Below are 14185 nucleotides of genomic sequence, written 5' to 3'. Positions count from 1 at the left end.
TTGTTAGTTATTAACATCACACCCACGGATCTTCTCCAAATGTGATGCCTAAAATTTTCCGGGAACGTTCTGGCTTCTTCCGACCGCGCGGCCCGAGGGGGCGCCCCTCGGCCAGCAGAGGGCGCCAGGCGGCCGGTGACCCCGGGGCGGCGATGGCGGAGGCGCGGGTGCTGCTGCTGCTCTCGGGGCGCCCGCGGCCGGTGGGCTTCGCGCAGAGCGTGTGCGGCCTCCTGGGCGCCGGGGCCGGGCGCGGGCCGTGGCCCACACACTGCGGCCTGCGGCGCGGGCAGCTGCTCCTCTCGGCCGGGCCCTTCCCCGGCGCCACGGCCCGGCTCCCGCTCCAGGTGGGGGCTCCGCGGGCCGGGCAGGGGGCGGGGCGGGGGGCGGCTGCAGGCGGGGCCTGGGCCGGGCCGGGCGCCCCGCGGCGGAAACCTGACCCCGCGCGGCTCCCTCCCGCCAGCGACCCGCCTTCTGCCCCTTCGCGGCCCTGGACCGGCAGCCCCCGCCGCCGGGAGCCGAGCTGCCCGCGAGCCGCGGCGTGGACCTGGGCGTGGCCGTCGTCCTGCAGTCCAGCGACCAGACGGTCTTGTTGACACGAAGGACACGCACCCTCCGAGTCTCCCCCAACCTCTGGGTGCCCCCAGGTGAGCGCCCCGAGGACACGGGCCCGTCCCCGGAAACGCTGCTCGCGGCCCGGGAGCCCGAAGGCGCGGGAGGGGTCTGGCCCTCATCACCGGCCCCCCCGCGCCCTGCCCACCGCGGGGCAGTGACAGTGAGCGGCCGGCCAGGCACACGCCGCTCACCGCCCGGGCCCTGTTGTTGCAGGCGGCCACGTGGACCCTGGCGAAGCGGTAACCATGCGGCCCGCCCCGCACACCCTGCACCGTCCTGAGCGGAGGCCTCTGGGACCCGCGGGGTGCGGCCGGGGAGGGGCCCAGGCCTCGGAGGTCAGGCCTGGCGTCTGACCTGGCCTCTCTCTGCAGCTGCTGGACGCAGGCCTCCGAGAGCTTTGGGAAGAGAGTGGACTGCAGCTGCCCCAGGGCCAGTTCTCGTGGGTCCCCCTGGGGTTATGGGAGGTGAGACAGGGGCCCCTCTGTTTAACCTAGAACCCTCAGCCTCTACCCCACCAGAGCCCAGGGAACAGCCACGCCTGCCTTTGGAGAGTGGGTGGTCTGGAGTTCCCAAATCCCTGTTCCTCACCCGTGTCCCTCCTGCGCCATCTCTACCCTCCACTTCCTCAACTATATTTTCAATCTCAAGGAGAGACAGGAAGTTCTCATTTTTGCCATTTTCTTCTTAGTCCGCCTACCCTCCTAGGCTGAGCTGGGGTCCCCCCAAATACCATCATGTCGTTCTCTACCTGCTGGTGGTCTCCCAGGAGTCGCAGGAGCAGCTGCAGGTAGGGGTGGGGGAGGGGGAGGAAAGGTACCGGGCTGGGGAGGCCCAAGCAGGCTGGTCTCACTGTGACTAAGGTTGGGGGTTCAGGGCGTGTCAGGGGAAGCCTTCCTCCCGGCCCCAAGTTCCTCTCCATCCACCAGTGGGTGGTTGTGATCAGAACAGGCCTCCTGCCAGAGGCCATGATAAAGGGATCAACATGTCTGGCCCCAGGCGCGGATCCAACCAAACCCAAGTGAGGTGAGCGCCTTCCTCTGGCTGGGCCCAGAGGTAGCAGCCGCAGTGGCCGCCTCAGAGGATGGGATAGAGGCACCCAGACCTCTCTCCCAGGACCTGCCGCCCTCAGTCGTGTAAGTAAGAGCTGCTCCCTGACCCTCCCACACACCAACACATACACATTGAAAAAAAGCTTGTTTCCGGGGGTGAGGGGGGACTTGAGTGATGGGAGAGATTAGGGCAGGGGTCCTCAAACCACGGCCCGCGGGCCACATGCGATACAAATGCTGTATTTGTTCCCGTTTTGTTTTTTTACTTCAAAATAAGATATGTGCAGTGTGCATAGGAATTTGTTCATAGTTTTTTTTAAAACTATAGTCCGGCCCTCCAACGGTCTGAGGGACAGTGAACTGGCCCCCTGTTTAAAAAGTTTGAGGAACCCTGGATGAGGGGGTGAGTTGGTCAACTGATAATGAGAAGAGAACACAGAGATCAAAGACACCGTCCTTCGAAACGCCAAGGCTTCCTGCTCTGACTGGCCCTGAAGACCTGGGTTTGTGCCCCCTCTCCCATAGGGGCGCCATTTGACCTCCCTGAACCTGTTTCCTTTCTGTACAAGGAGGTACCCACCACCCACCCCTCTCCAGGGGTGGTTGGGGGGGGGGGGGGGGTTAGACGGCCTAACGGCTATGGAAGTGGCTAAGCCAGAGCTCACACACGGGTTGTTGTGGTGCAGTGCCATGGAACTGGAGGAGGGGGGAGAAGTCCGACCTCTGGCCCTGCCCATGTCCACACTGCTGCAGATGACCCCGGCCACGGCAGAAGGCAAAGAGAGGGTCAGCACTGGGACCAAGTTTGCCCTCAGGCTCTGGCTGCAACACCTGGGCAGGTGAGGGAGGGTTCCCCAGTACTGGGCTGAAGGCACTAGAGCACGGGGGTGGAGGGTGGGGGAGGGGGCCGGGGAGGAAGAACAACTGCCCTTGGGAACCCTCAGGGTGACGCCCCTACCATGTGCAACTGGAGCTCGTGTGGACCCTGGGCCTGCAAAGGAAGAACAGAACGTGGACCCCCTCCCCCCAAACCAGGGACCTGGAAAACCAAGTGCATAATCCCCTCCCCAGCCCACCTCTATGACACAGAAGATTCACAACCTTTATTATGGGTAAGAACTTTGCTACAACTTTGGGAATAAAAAGTAAAATTACAACAGAGGTCCTAGGCCCTGGAGGAGCCTGAAAAAGGAGACTGGGGACAACACAAGGGTCCTCCCACCTCCCAGGAAAGGTGCAGAGTCAGCCAGACCTCACCACAGGCTGCGGGCCTTTAGAGGCGCGCGCGCTGGGCTGGTCAGCGTGAGAAACACTGTGAACTTAAATATATAAATAGAGAGAGCCCCAGGCATGGGCCGGGCCCTGCTCCCAGACTCCTGGGGGTCAGGGCTAAGGCCTTGTCTCCGCCTCAGGGAGATACACTGGGAAGTAGGAAGCAGGGGAAGTCGTCTTTGGATGTATTTTGGTTTTCCTTGTTTATGTACAAAAAATCTACAACCCAAAATAGAGTTCTCTGTCCATGTGTCTGTCTGAGTTCTCCACCTGTCTGTTTGGCCAAAGAGAACGGATGGACATGAAGAGACAGTGGCTCTGGGGACGGAACTGAGCCATGGTTCGGGGACTGGGAAGAGAGGGCATAGAATTCAGCCCTCCCCGCAACTCCCATCCCATCCCATTTGCCTCCCACTGCCTACGCTAGCATACCCAAAGGAATATGCCAGCCATCTCAAGAACACTTCAAAAAGTAGGAAGGACCCAATGTCCTTTAAAAGAGGTTAAATATTAACCCTTTGGATGCCGGCCTTGTCAGGCAGAAATGAGGCCAAAAACTAGTGTCTGAAGGTCTTTCTTGCCTGTGGCCAACCCCCCCTCAGGGGCAGAGTGGCCAGAGCTCTGGACTCCACAGCATCCTTGCCCATCCTTGCTGGGAGACAGTGAAGGCTCCATAATCCAGGGGACTCAGTCCAGGGAGATGATGTCTGACCTGCAGCCAGTCAAAGAGGGGCCTGGGGGCAGGGGTCCTCCGTGCCCCTCCCTCAAGGCCCCCCCAGGAGCCACAATGCTACTGACTCGGCCAGGAGGGGGTGCTGGAGTGGTGCTGCGGTGAGAGTTCCCCAGTGCGGGGGCTAATGGGCCCAGGAAGTGGGAAGGGGTCCCTCGGTACTGGAAGAAATGGCCAAGGGCATCCTGCTCATCTAGCGAGGTGATGACGGAGGGGCCGTAGTGCTGGGGGAATCAAGGGCACAGTGTAAGGTTTTATCCGTTCTTTACCTGCCTCCCATCACTCATCTCGGAAACATCCTGGATAAAGCAACCCCTCTGGGTCCCGAGTTCCTCTCTGAGAAGCAGGGAGCCTCTCTGATTCTTTCCCTACTTTCCCACACCCACCCTGCCTCCCTGCCTTGTGGGTGTCTGAAGTGAGGAATGTCCGGAGGAGGCAGGCATGGAGCTCAGTGCACAGGGGCACGGAGGGTGAGCCGGCGAGGGGCGGACTATACTGAAATCTGGAGACAGAACAGCAATAGGGATCGAGGAAGACGTAGGTGAGAATCTGAGGAAGTACTAGGGGGGCCTCGGAGGGAAATAAACTGCCTGTTCCACCCCCTCCTCTCTCTCAGAGAAGCCGATTTAGGTGCACAGGGAAAGTGAGAGAGGGGGGTGCCCACTGGTGCCCAGAAAGGAAGCTTCAGGAACCTGAGAACTTCATAGGAGAAGGGATCACTTACCTGACTTTCAGTCTGAAGGAAAGAAAATAAATCTAAACCTGGGAAGAAAAAAATTAAAATCAACTTCCTGTCTGACCCCTTCACCGCAAAAAAAAACAAAAAGGAGTTCCCTGGATTGTGGCCCTTTGCAGAGACCCAGGAAGCTCTGAAAGGGAGCGGGTTCTGACCCGGTTCCGGGGAGGATGGAACAGTGAGGGGCCCCACTTGGTGGGGCATCTTACCTTGGATGTCCGCCCCCAGGGGGAAGGCAGGTGGGTACTCGTGCAGTGGGAGACTGGACAGGAACTCGCCGCCCAGCGCCCCCATCGCAGGGCTCCGTAGCACCGACGACGACGGCTGGTGACCAGATGCCAGGACCCTGTGAGGAGACAAGGAGCTGGGGCAGCCAGCGGACCCCCGATTCCCTCGCCCGGCTCGGCCCCCGGAGTCCCCTCTGCACCAGGCTTTGCCCCGTGACCAGAAAGCTCTCCTGACTTTTTCCTGTTCCTTCGGCAATAGGTTCAGACTATTTCCTCATACCCTTTGCTTCCAGGCAGAGCCGGGATGGCAGCTGAGGTAACAGGGCAATGCTTCTTGGTCGGGGGCAGATCCTCCTCATCTGATGAGCTTTCTATTGTCAGGTCAATAACTTCAACCTTCTTCTTATTCTCTGATGGATTGCCCTCTTGGACTGGGCTGTACTGGGGGCCTGTGGGTGACAAGGAGACTGTGTCTCAGAGAAGAGGCCATTCAAGACTTAGCTCAGCTGGGGGACAGGAGGTCACTCACCATCCAGCCCATACCCTGGCGGGGGGCAAACCTCAGATGCCTCCTTCTTGGGTTTCAATGGGCACCAGGATCCATCTTCCATGAACTGGATCTCATCACAGTCCGAACAGGAATTAAGAATCTCCATGAATAAACTGGGGGAGGGAGAGAAGGGACTTCATGGGACTGGGAGATGGCAGGGACAACAGCCAGAAAATTCTGCTACTCATCTTCCTGAACCTCAGTTTCCACATCTGTAAAATGGGGATATCATCTCCCCCCACTGAGCTGAGTTGTTAGAACCAAGTACTGCATGTAAAAGAGCTTTGAAAAAAGTTTTAAAACAAGTATCTTCTAAGCATCTATCACATGTAGTACCAGGGACAAAACAAGAAGCAGAGATAGGGAACTCCACGCACCACCCTGAAAAGGGCCTGGGAGCAAGAACCGTGACGCAGGTCTGGAAGGGGCCAGAGAACTCGCTAGGTCAGCATATCCAGGCCCTCAACTTTATTGCTGGGCTCGGTGAGAGGTCCGGTCGTTGTAAGCACTGTAATAGTTCGCTACAGTGGCTCTGCCACTCACTAATAACGTAACTTTGGGCAAAATACTCCATCTCTCTAGGCCCCAGTTTCCTCTCTTGTAAGGATGGTACCTCTGTCACAGTTATTATGAGGACACAAGGAAACAGGTGTGCCGAGTGCTCAGAGCCATGCCTAGCATGTAGTAAGTCCTCAATGTTGGGAATATGTAAGTAGATATTATAAAAGGGGATAGAGTACATATGTGTATGTATATGTATATACACACATAAACACATATCTATACACGTGCATGTATGTGAGAGCGAGAGCGAGTCCCAGTGGCTGTCCTAGGAAAGGACAAAACAGAAAGCAGAGTGGCCCTACCCATCAATGATAAGAGATTCATAGGGAGCCTTCTTGTCACACACAGGACACGTCCATGTTGGCTTCTTCTCATTCATCTGCAGATACAGGGCAGCATCGAAGCTCTGCAGGTGGGCGCAGGTGAGGGCACGACAAGGGACGGTCAAGCGCATCTTCCCGAGCTGCGGAGAGGAGTTCTCTGGTCAGAGCCCCACGCCCCGGAAAGCCTCACTCTAGTGGCCCCAGGCAGCCTCCTCTGAGTCCAGAGGTTTAAGCCAACCCTCCTCCCCCTTCTCTTCTCCCTGGTACCCACCGGGCACATGAGTGACACCCGGAGACTTGTGGTGGCCACCTCACTGTCCGGGTCAGCGGTCAGTTTCTCCTTGACTGAAACAAGAGTGAAGCCAGAGCCATGAGGCAAGCGAGGCTGGCGAGGAAGCCTGGCAGGTGGTGAGGCCGGAAGCAGATGGCGCTGGCTGAGAGGCCACTGGGTAGCGAGCCTTTGGGGGCCAGCGGGCTGTCACCTGGGAGTGGTCTGGGATCGGATTATGAAGGGGTGTGATGTTGTGGGTGGGGAGATCTCCCGATCCCTGAAGATGCTTAAATACAGCTGGTGACACTCTGGCAGAGATGACCTAGAGGGAACTGAAGCATCAGGAGAGGGTGAGAGTAGATGACCCTAAAGATCCTTTCCAGTGGGGAGAACCCATATTCCAGTGGAGCCAGAGTTAGGGAATGCAAGGGCGTCACGAGGTGCCTGGGAGGGGTCCGACTTCTCCACCACTATGATTGGTAAGGGGGTAAGGGGAGGTTGAGGTTAATGTGAGAAGTGAGGTAAATTGTCAGAGGGGTCTGGGTTTGATTCAAAAGGCTAGAGGGCCGGGAAAACTTGGATCCAGGTGAGAGTGGGAAGGTGAGGATCCAGGTGAGAGTGGGAAGGTGAGGATCCAGGTGAGAGTGGGAAGAGGGGCAGGGTGCTACTCACTCAGTGCCCGGGAGTGGTCTGGGTTCCGGATGCCCTTTGCTCTGAGTTTCTGTAGAAGGGTCCCTGCCGTCAGCTGCCTCACCAGGTACACAGACAAGGAGTAATTCTACTTGGAGGTGGGGAGACAGTTAGCCTCTGCTCTGCACACCACCCCCCGACCCTTCGTCCCATGAGGACCAGGGGCAGCAGAGAGACCCACAGAGAGGAAGAGGCTTCCCAAACATTCCTCCCACTCCCTGCACTGCCGGCTTCTCCATCCTCCCTGACGCAGCCATGCTCACCCGTCCGAACTCAGATGACCAGTTGACCACGATGGTGTTGGGAACAGTGGCCGAGAGTCGAGCCAGGGGAGTGATGTTGATGGGGCGGCTGGGCCTCTTGGGCTCAGCCCCATTCTTGGTGGGAGGAAGGTAACCCTGGGGAAGGGAGAGACTGGTCAACACGTCCGGTCTCGGGTTCCTCACTCCCTGGAGGGAAGGCCAGCTCACTGACCCAGGAGATGGGCCCACTCAGTGACAGGAGCACTATCACTGTGTATGGCGTTCATTCCTAGGTGACAGGAACCCGCTCACTGAGTTCTAGAGGAGGAAGAGCAGGGATGCCCCATTTGGTCCAACGCCCGGCTCTAGAGTCATCACCTCTGAGAAGCCTTCCCTGAACATTTGGGTTGAACTAACATCACTCCTCTGGATTCTGACAGAACCCTTGTTCAGCTCTATCTTAGCACTCTCTGGATGATATTGATTCGACCAGTTAACTGAGTACCTACTGTGTGCCAGGCACTGCTACACATGTCTCTTTCATAACAGGTTTGTAGTAAACATTTAGGAACTGAAACAGAAGGGGAGAGCATTTACCGGCAGGGGGCACAGTTTCCCATTGACCTTGACAAAGAGGTTGGGAGGGAAATAATCCTCCTGGGGGCAGCTGGTCTCACAGAGACAGAACCTAGGACGAGATGAGAGAAAAGAATGGGGTTCAGTTTCTTGAGCTGAATCCCCAGCATAAAACAAGAGCCCAGGGCTGGTGGACGTGGCAGAGCAAGGATATCCCCTCAGCGTACCTGCCATACTCTCACTGCACTCCCACCCCCAAGGGGGCCCGGCAGGGAGTGAGGAAGCTCGGCTCACCTTAGCTGCACCTGGATGGTATAATCGCATTTGGCTCCCGGCAGGACCTCTCTGTCACAGGGAGAGGAGGGAGAGGTATCAGGATGTGGCCCCGGAGGGCAGGGTGAATGGACGGAGACACAGAAAGTTAGGACCAGGGGACAGCAAAGGGCCACACAAGAGAATGAGAGACAAAGCAGGTTCAAGGGGATGGACAGGGAGAGCAGGGCCAAGAGGAAGAGCAGAGGCCAGGCTAACCCTGGGGGCAGTGAGAGCACTGAAGAGATGCACCTGGACGTGAGGATCTGCTGCACTTGCTGGGGCGTGAGCGCAAACGTGAAGTGCGCTTCCTCAAACCGCTGGCTAGAGGTAGACGCTGAGGACAAGAAGGGGCAGTTACAACCACGCCCGAGCCCCGGCTGATGATTCCACGGGATTAAAGCCTGGGAAAGGCTTGGGAAGAGGCACGGAGTCCAGGGAGAACCGAGGGACCACAGAGAGCCGTACCGAGGGTGGTGGGCCGGATAAGCTCCCCGTAGACTTCATAGAAGGGCAATGGTTTCATGGTGACATCGGGGTGCACAGGCTGGGGCAGAGGAGGGTGCATGTCCACTTCACGCTTGGGGCCCAGCAAGGTGCCAGGGGCCAAGAGGGCCGGGGGGATGGGAGCCAAAGGACCAGAGGAGCCCACCGGAGGGGTCCCGGGGGGCAGAGAGAGAAGGGAGAGATCAGAGGGCCCCAGTGTCTTGCGGGGGAAGCGCCGGCGGTAAAGCTCTTTGATCTTCATCTGGACGCTGGGGGCACAGCTGGACTTGAGGAGGTGCAGGGCCTTGGCCAGGAGTTCGTGCTTCCGTCCACTCTTGTTCCGGCCAGCAAAGCCAAGGAGCACCTGCAGCTCAGACACCCGGAAACTCATCACCATGTGCTGTGGAGAACAGAGACGCTTGAGAATCCTGCCTTACAGAGGCCTCAGACACGGGCTCAGCTACCAGGTGGGCAGTGCCTCTTTCCAGCGCTGATCCGAAGGGTGCTTTCGGCCTGTGGTTTACTGCCAGACAGCCAACCTGGCCAAAGGCACACCCTGGTTCCACTTTAGTAACTCTCTCCAGTCTACCTACCCAGGATCCCCAGAACTTGAGCAACCTAGCTGCCCACACCTGCAAGCTGACCAGGTGGGGGCAGGGGGCAGACAGCAAGCCAGCCTCTGGCACACCTCTGAGCCCACCACAGCCTCCTACCTCCATCCTGCCCGCAGCCTGGACTCTCCTTCAAGCTGTTTACTTCCTTTCCTGCTCTTTCTCAGACTCTCAAACCCCTCCCAGCCTCCAGGGCAGAGGACGGGAGACAGGGAAGAGAGGGAAGACGGGATTTCCTGCGGCCAGACAGCCCACAGGGGAGAAGGGCCAGGCGGCTGGAGGATTGGCTGGAGGATTGGGCCCCGTGGCCACACCTCCCCACACCTCAATCCACCTCCGCTGTTCTCCCCAAGCTCCCGAAGCTTCCTGGCCAGGGTTTTGAGGTCGGGTTCAATGCTGACAACTCCCCCAAATCCTTTCTCAGTGTCATTTACATAACCACCCCTCCCTCAGTCCTACTTCTTGAGGGAAACAAGACCAAAACTGGGGGCGAGGTGGTTCAGCGAGAATGTCTAGGAGCCCCTGCCCTGGGCAGGCCTTGCTAGCCCTCCTCAACCCTCCCCGCACCGGAGGCCCATGGCTCCGGGCCCTCTGAGGACTGCGGGAGCACGCGCTCCGCCACGGCTCTGCCCTCCTCCTTTCCTGGCCTCTGATTTCCCCGCGGGCTCCACAAGAACCTCCGTCTTCCCACCCGAGTTTCACACCCACTGGAGCAGGACCTGCCTGCGGGCACCGGATGCCTCTGCCAAGGGCCCTGCCCAAGGCTCGGGCCGCACGGCGCCCACCTCCCAGAGGAGCCTGCACCCCGGCCCCACGTCCGCCCCGACACATCTCCAGGCCTCGATCGACGGGCCCCTCCGCCTCCACGACCCCTACCTCCGCTTCCACTGCCAAATGCGACTTCTACTCGCGTCCCCGCCCCCTGCGCCTCGGCCACCCCCGCTGCCACCCCTGCATCTGCCCCGGCCCCGCCCCTGCACCTCGGCTCCCCCGCCCCATGCACCCCTACATCTGCCCCGCGTCCCCGCCCCCTGCGCCTCGGCCTCCCCAGACGCACCCCTCAGCTCCGCCCCCTGCGCCGAGGTCCCCCCCCCGCAGCTGCACCCCAGTCCCGCCCCCTGCACCGCGGCCCCCGCGCCCCGCCCCATGCACCTCGGCTTCCCCAGATGCACCCCTCAGCCCTCCCCCTGCACTGCCCCGCGCCCCGCCCCCTGCGCCGCGGCCCCCCCGCTGCACCCCTCGGCCCCACCCCTGCCTCTGCCCCGGCCCCGCCCCCGAGCCACGCCGCAGCCCTCCTCGCCCACTGCCGGCTGCTCGCGTCCCAGCCCCGGCCGCCCGCGCGCTCCCGCCCGCCGGCCCGCCGCGCCCGTCCCCGCCGCCGCCCCGGCCCGGGCCCCGGCGGACGGCAGGCCCGGCACCTTCAGCTCGCCCAGCTCCGCCATCTTGAGGCATCGCGGGCGCGAGCGGGGCCGGCCAGGCCCAGGCACCGGCGCGCGACTCTCCGCCCCGCGCCGGCCGCCGACCGCGGCTGCTCCGCCCCGTCCGGCGCCCGCCCCCGGCCCCGCCCGCCGCGCGCGGGACGGCTCGGCCGCAGCCCCTCCCACCGCCGGGACCGGCCCGCACGTCAGGGGCCGCGCTGCGCGCCGGGTGGCGGGGAGGGCGCACGGCTCGGGGTCGCGAGGTCGCGGGGTCCCCGGCGGTTAAGGGGGGCGGCCCGGGGGCTCGGGAGGGGCTGGCGCCGGGGCGGAGGGAGGAGCCATCCGGGAGGAGTCGGGGTTGCCGAGCCCAGCCGTGGGGGAGGGGTGCGAAGTTCCCCCGCAAGTTCCACCAGCGAGATGCGGAGTCGCGCCTCGGGGACGGGAGCGATCGGCCCGGTTTAGGGGCGCCCTGGAGCTGCGACCAGTTCAGCTCCGGACGCTGTTCCCTAGCCCCGTTCCCGACCCCCCCAACTACCGCGCAGCTCCGGTCCGGCCGCAGCAAAGTTCGGTGCGGAGCGCGACTTACCAGCTCGGCTTCGGGGAGCGGGGAGGGCGCTCCGAGGGGGGCTGGCCGGTGGGGGAGGGGGCGCGCGGCGCCAGCCGCCTGCACAGCTAGAGGTCAGTCCCGCCGCTGGACTCTGCAGCCTCGGCTCCGCCCGGCGGGAGCTCCGCCCGGCCAGCGCCGGGGCTGGGGCCGCCCTCCCTCTCCGGCCGGCCCGCCCGCGCGGCGGGAAGAGGGGAGGGGGCGGAATCTGGGGCGCGGGAGGGCGGGACGCGGAGTCGGGCGCTGGAGAAGTTAACTCCTCCGGGGAGCGGGTCTGCAGAGCGGCCGGCTCGGACCTCGGCCTTCCGGTTTCTGCTCCGGCCCCGGCGCTGGGAGGGGGCCGGCTGGGCATGAAACCGTGGACCCGGGATCTGACTGCAGGGAGAGGTTCCCACTTGGATGAGACCCTGGAGGAAAAGCCTGGGCTGCTAGAAGCCAAAGCGCACCTAAGCCCTCGCTCTACCTGTGGCCTCCTACCCGCCGCCCCAAGGACACCCGAGACCCCACACCTTCGGGGTTGCTGAAGGGGAAGAGGGGGAGTTTTCTTACCTCCCAGAAAAGACATCTTCCTGTCTCTCTCAGCTACTTACTTTCCTTCTTCAAAGCCTTGGACTGGGCAGACTCCCCATTCCCCACCGAGCTAACCACGCACATGCAGGTCTCATGAAAGCACCCAAACAGGTACTGGCCGCAAATACGGCATCTTGTAGTTAGTTGGCTGGGATCTAAATGACAATGTATTCGGTCGACAAATATTTGAATGCTGTTCAGAGATTGTTAGGTGCTGAGACTGAAAGCCTTGCAGTGTAGCAGCAGTGAGTGACAAGACAGTTAAACCTATAATCAGCATACAGAAAGTGCTTTAATAAATATGAATAATTCATCTAGCGTAAGCCTTGGCTGTACTCCTCCCCACCAGACCCCATCCACGCCGTAGGCCTGCAGATGGCAGCCTACTGATGTCCCAGGTACCTGTTGGACTGGCCATGCCCAGCTACTTCTGGATTTTGTCCCTAGGGGAGATGTCCACTTTCATCTGACATCTTGGGTTCTTTCCTTCTTTTTTAAAATATATATATATTGATTTCAGAGAGGAAGGGAGAGAGAGACACAGAGAGAAACATCAATGATGAGAATCATTGATCGACTGCCTCCTGCACACCCCCTACTGGGGATCAAGCCCACAACCCAGGGATATGCCCTGACCGGGAATCGAACCATGACCTCCTGGATCATGGGTCCACGCTCAACCACTGAGCCACGCCATCCAGGCTTTCCTTGCTTCTTTGCGGCCAGGAATTGGTGGGACTTCAAGCTAAACTCATGTTCAAGTATTTGGTTCCTAATTCCAACTACTCCAACACTTGAGTCTTCATCAGGCCATAAGCTCGTTTTTTGTTCATGCCTCTAGATCAAAACTTACTATGGACTAATTTGTATCTTCTAGAATTTTCACTGATCTCAAAAGGAGAAGGATAGAGAGAAGTAAAAAAAGAGAGACAGGTCCGGAGGCAGTCCATGCTCCCTCCCTTCCTCCCTCCCTCCCTCCCTCTCTCCAAAATCAATGGAAAACATCCTCGGGTGAGGATTTTTAAAGAGATGGGAACTCTTTGGGAGTGATGGGTATGTTCATTACCTTGATTGTGTGATGATTTCATGGGTATATACATATGTCAAAACTTATCAAATTGTACACTGTAAGTACATGCAATTATTGTATGTCAATTATACCTTGTTAAAGCTGTAAAAATATAAAAGAAAAAAGTTAACCTCACCTTCATTCCTGGTGATTTCATAAAGGAGGGGTCTCCTTTAATAGTTTATTAGGGGTTATAAGTCCTAGCATCCTTACAGGACACTAGAAAACTAGGACCCAGGGCACCTGAATCTGATCCTACATGCCAGCTCCATGGGCACAAGAACCTTTTTGGTGCTTTCACTCTCTGTCTTCAGTGCCTGGTAGGTAGCAGACTCTTTAAATATCAGTATAATAATGTTACCAGACAAAGGAGGGAAACTCCAAGTCAGGACCAAGTTCCATATTGAGGGTATTCAAAGATATCCGGGCCCCATCATGGCCTACCAAGCTTCACCCATAAACTCCTACATCAGAAAATTGGGGGAAGCGAGGGGAAGTGAAAGAAGAGTGTAAGCCCCTACAGAAGTCCCATTAAATGGAGGGCCCAGGAAGAAGGAACTGTAGGACTACAGTTACTTTGAGAAAGATTTATGAAATAAAGAATTTCAGGGCCTGGGTTTTTGGGATAGCAGTTCATGGGGAGGTAGGGTTATTGGGAAGACCAGAGACTGGGGAAAGTTCCACTTTTGTGTTAACCTTAACATTATGGCCCTAACCGGTTTGGTTCAGTGGATAGAACGTTGGCCTGCGGACTGAAGGGTGCCAGGGTTCGATTCTGGTCAAGGGCATGTACCTTGGTTGTGGAGTAGGGAGTGTGCAGGAGGCAGCTGATTGATGTTTCTCATTGATGTTTCTAACTCTCTATCCCTCTCCCTTCCTCTCTGTAAAAAATCAATAAAATATATTTAAACACACACACACACATTATGACCATTCCTATAACTCAGCCATCCTGGGATAAGCTTCTAGGAGCCCCAGAGGGAGCCGAAGGTCTGGCTGCCATTACCAAAGCCGTTTCCTGACTCATCCTTGAACGCAGTCAAATGATTTCCCCCTCTCTGGACCCTTCTCTCTGCAGTTTCATTTTTCCCACCCACACCCCTATGACATAAGATACGTAACAGTTCTTTTCTGTTCTCTGAGAGCAGGAAGGAGGTTCCCCTTCATAGAAATGATCTGGACCTTTTTCATGCTCTTCCTCTTGGCAGCTGCACCTCCTTTTCCCTTTCTACATCAGTCCTTCTTGTCTCCATTCTCCCAGCCTTAAAGCAGT

General features: G+C 58.7%; 2 protein-coding genes across 6 annotated transcripts; one reads left to right on the top strand and one right to left on the bottom strand.

Moving 5' to 3' along the window:
• Window positions 1-152: 152 nt before the first annotated feature.
• NUDT17 (nudix hydrolase 17) lies at window positions 153-3181 on the top strand. The gene is made up of 8 exons (XM_070395844.1): window positions 153-344; window positions 461-644; window positions 826-851; window positions 984-1076; window positions 1301-1399; window positions 1609-1745; window positions 2348-2500; window positions 2606-3181. The coding sequence occupies exons 1-8, from the start codon at window positions 153-155 to the stop codon at window positions 2718-2720; spliced, it is 999 nt and encodes a 332-aa protein (XP_070251945.1). The 3' UTR covers window positions 2721-3181.
• PIAS3 (protein inhibitor of activated STAT 3) lies at window positions 2750-11367 on the bottom strand. 5 transcript variants are annotated; one of them, XM_070395841.1, is made up of 14 exons: window positions 11256-11367; window positions 8623-9040; window positions 8407-8491; window positions 8137-8187; window positions 7864-7954; window positions 7288-7422; window positions 7007-7112; window positions 6335-6408; window positions 6043-6203; window positions 5156-5289; window positions 4907-5075; window positions 4609-4745; window positions 4388-4425; window positions 2750-3887 (listed from the first exon to the last, which is right to left on the bottom strand). In XM_070395841.1, exons 2-14 carry the CDS (start codon window positions 9035-9037, stop codon window positions 3621-3623), a joined length of 1863 nt encoding a protein of 620 aa, XP_070251942.1. In that variant the 5' UTR covers window positions 9038-9040; window positions 11256-11367; the 3' UTR covers window positions 2750-3620. The 5 variants fall into 5 exon arrangements, with proteins under 5 accessions (XP_070251942.1, XP_070251939.1, XP_070251944.1 ...); XM_070395838.1 differs by lacking the exon at window positions 11256-11367 and adding an exon at window positions 10670-10753; XM_070395843.1 differs by lacking the exon at window positions 11256-11367 and adding an exon at window positions 10404-10412.
• Window positions 11368-14185: the final 2818 nt, after the last annotated feature.

This window comes from Myotis yumanensis, unplaced genomic scaffold (genome assembly GCF_028538775.1).
Source record: "Myotis yumanensis isolate MYYU_CA2020_CCGP unplaced genomic scaffold, mMyoYum1.0.hap1 SCAF_17, whole genome shotgun sequence".
In the NCBI taxonomy this organism is placed as follows: Eukaryota; Metazoa; Chordata; class Mammalia; order Chiroptera; family Vespertilionidae; genus Myotis; species Myotis yumanensis.
This window is presented reverse-complemented; position numbering and strand designations above follow the sequence as displayed.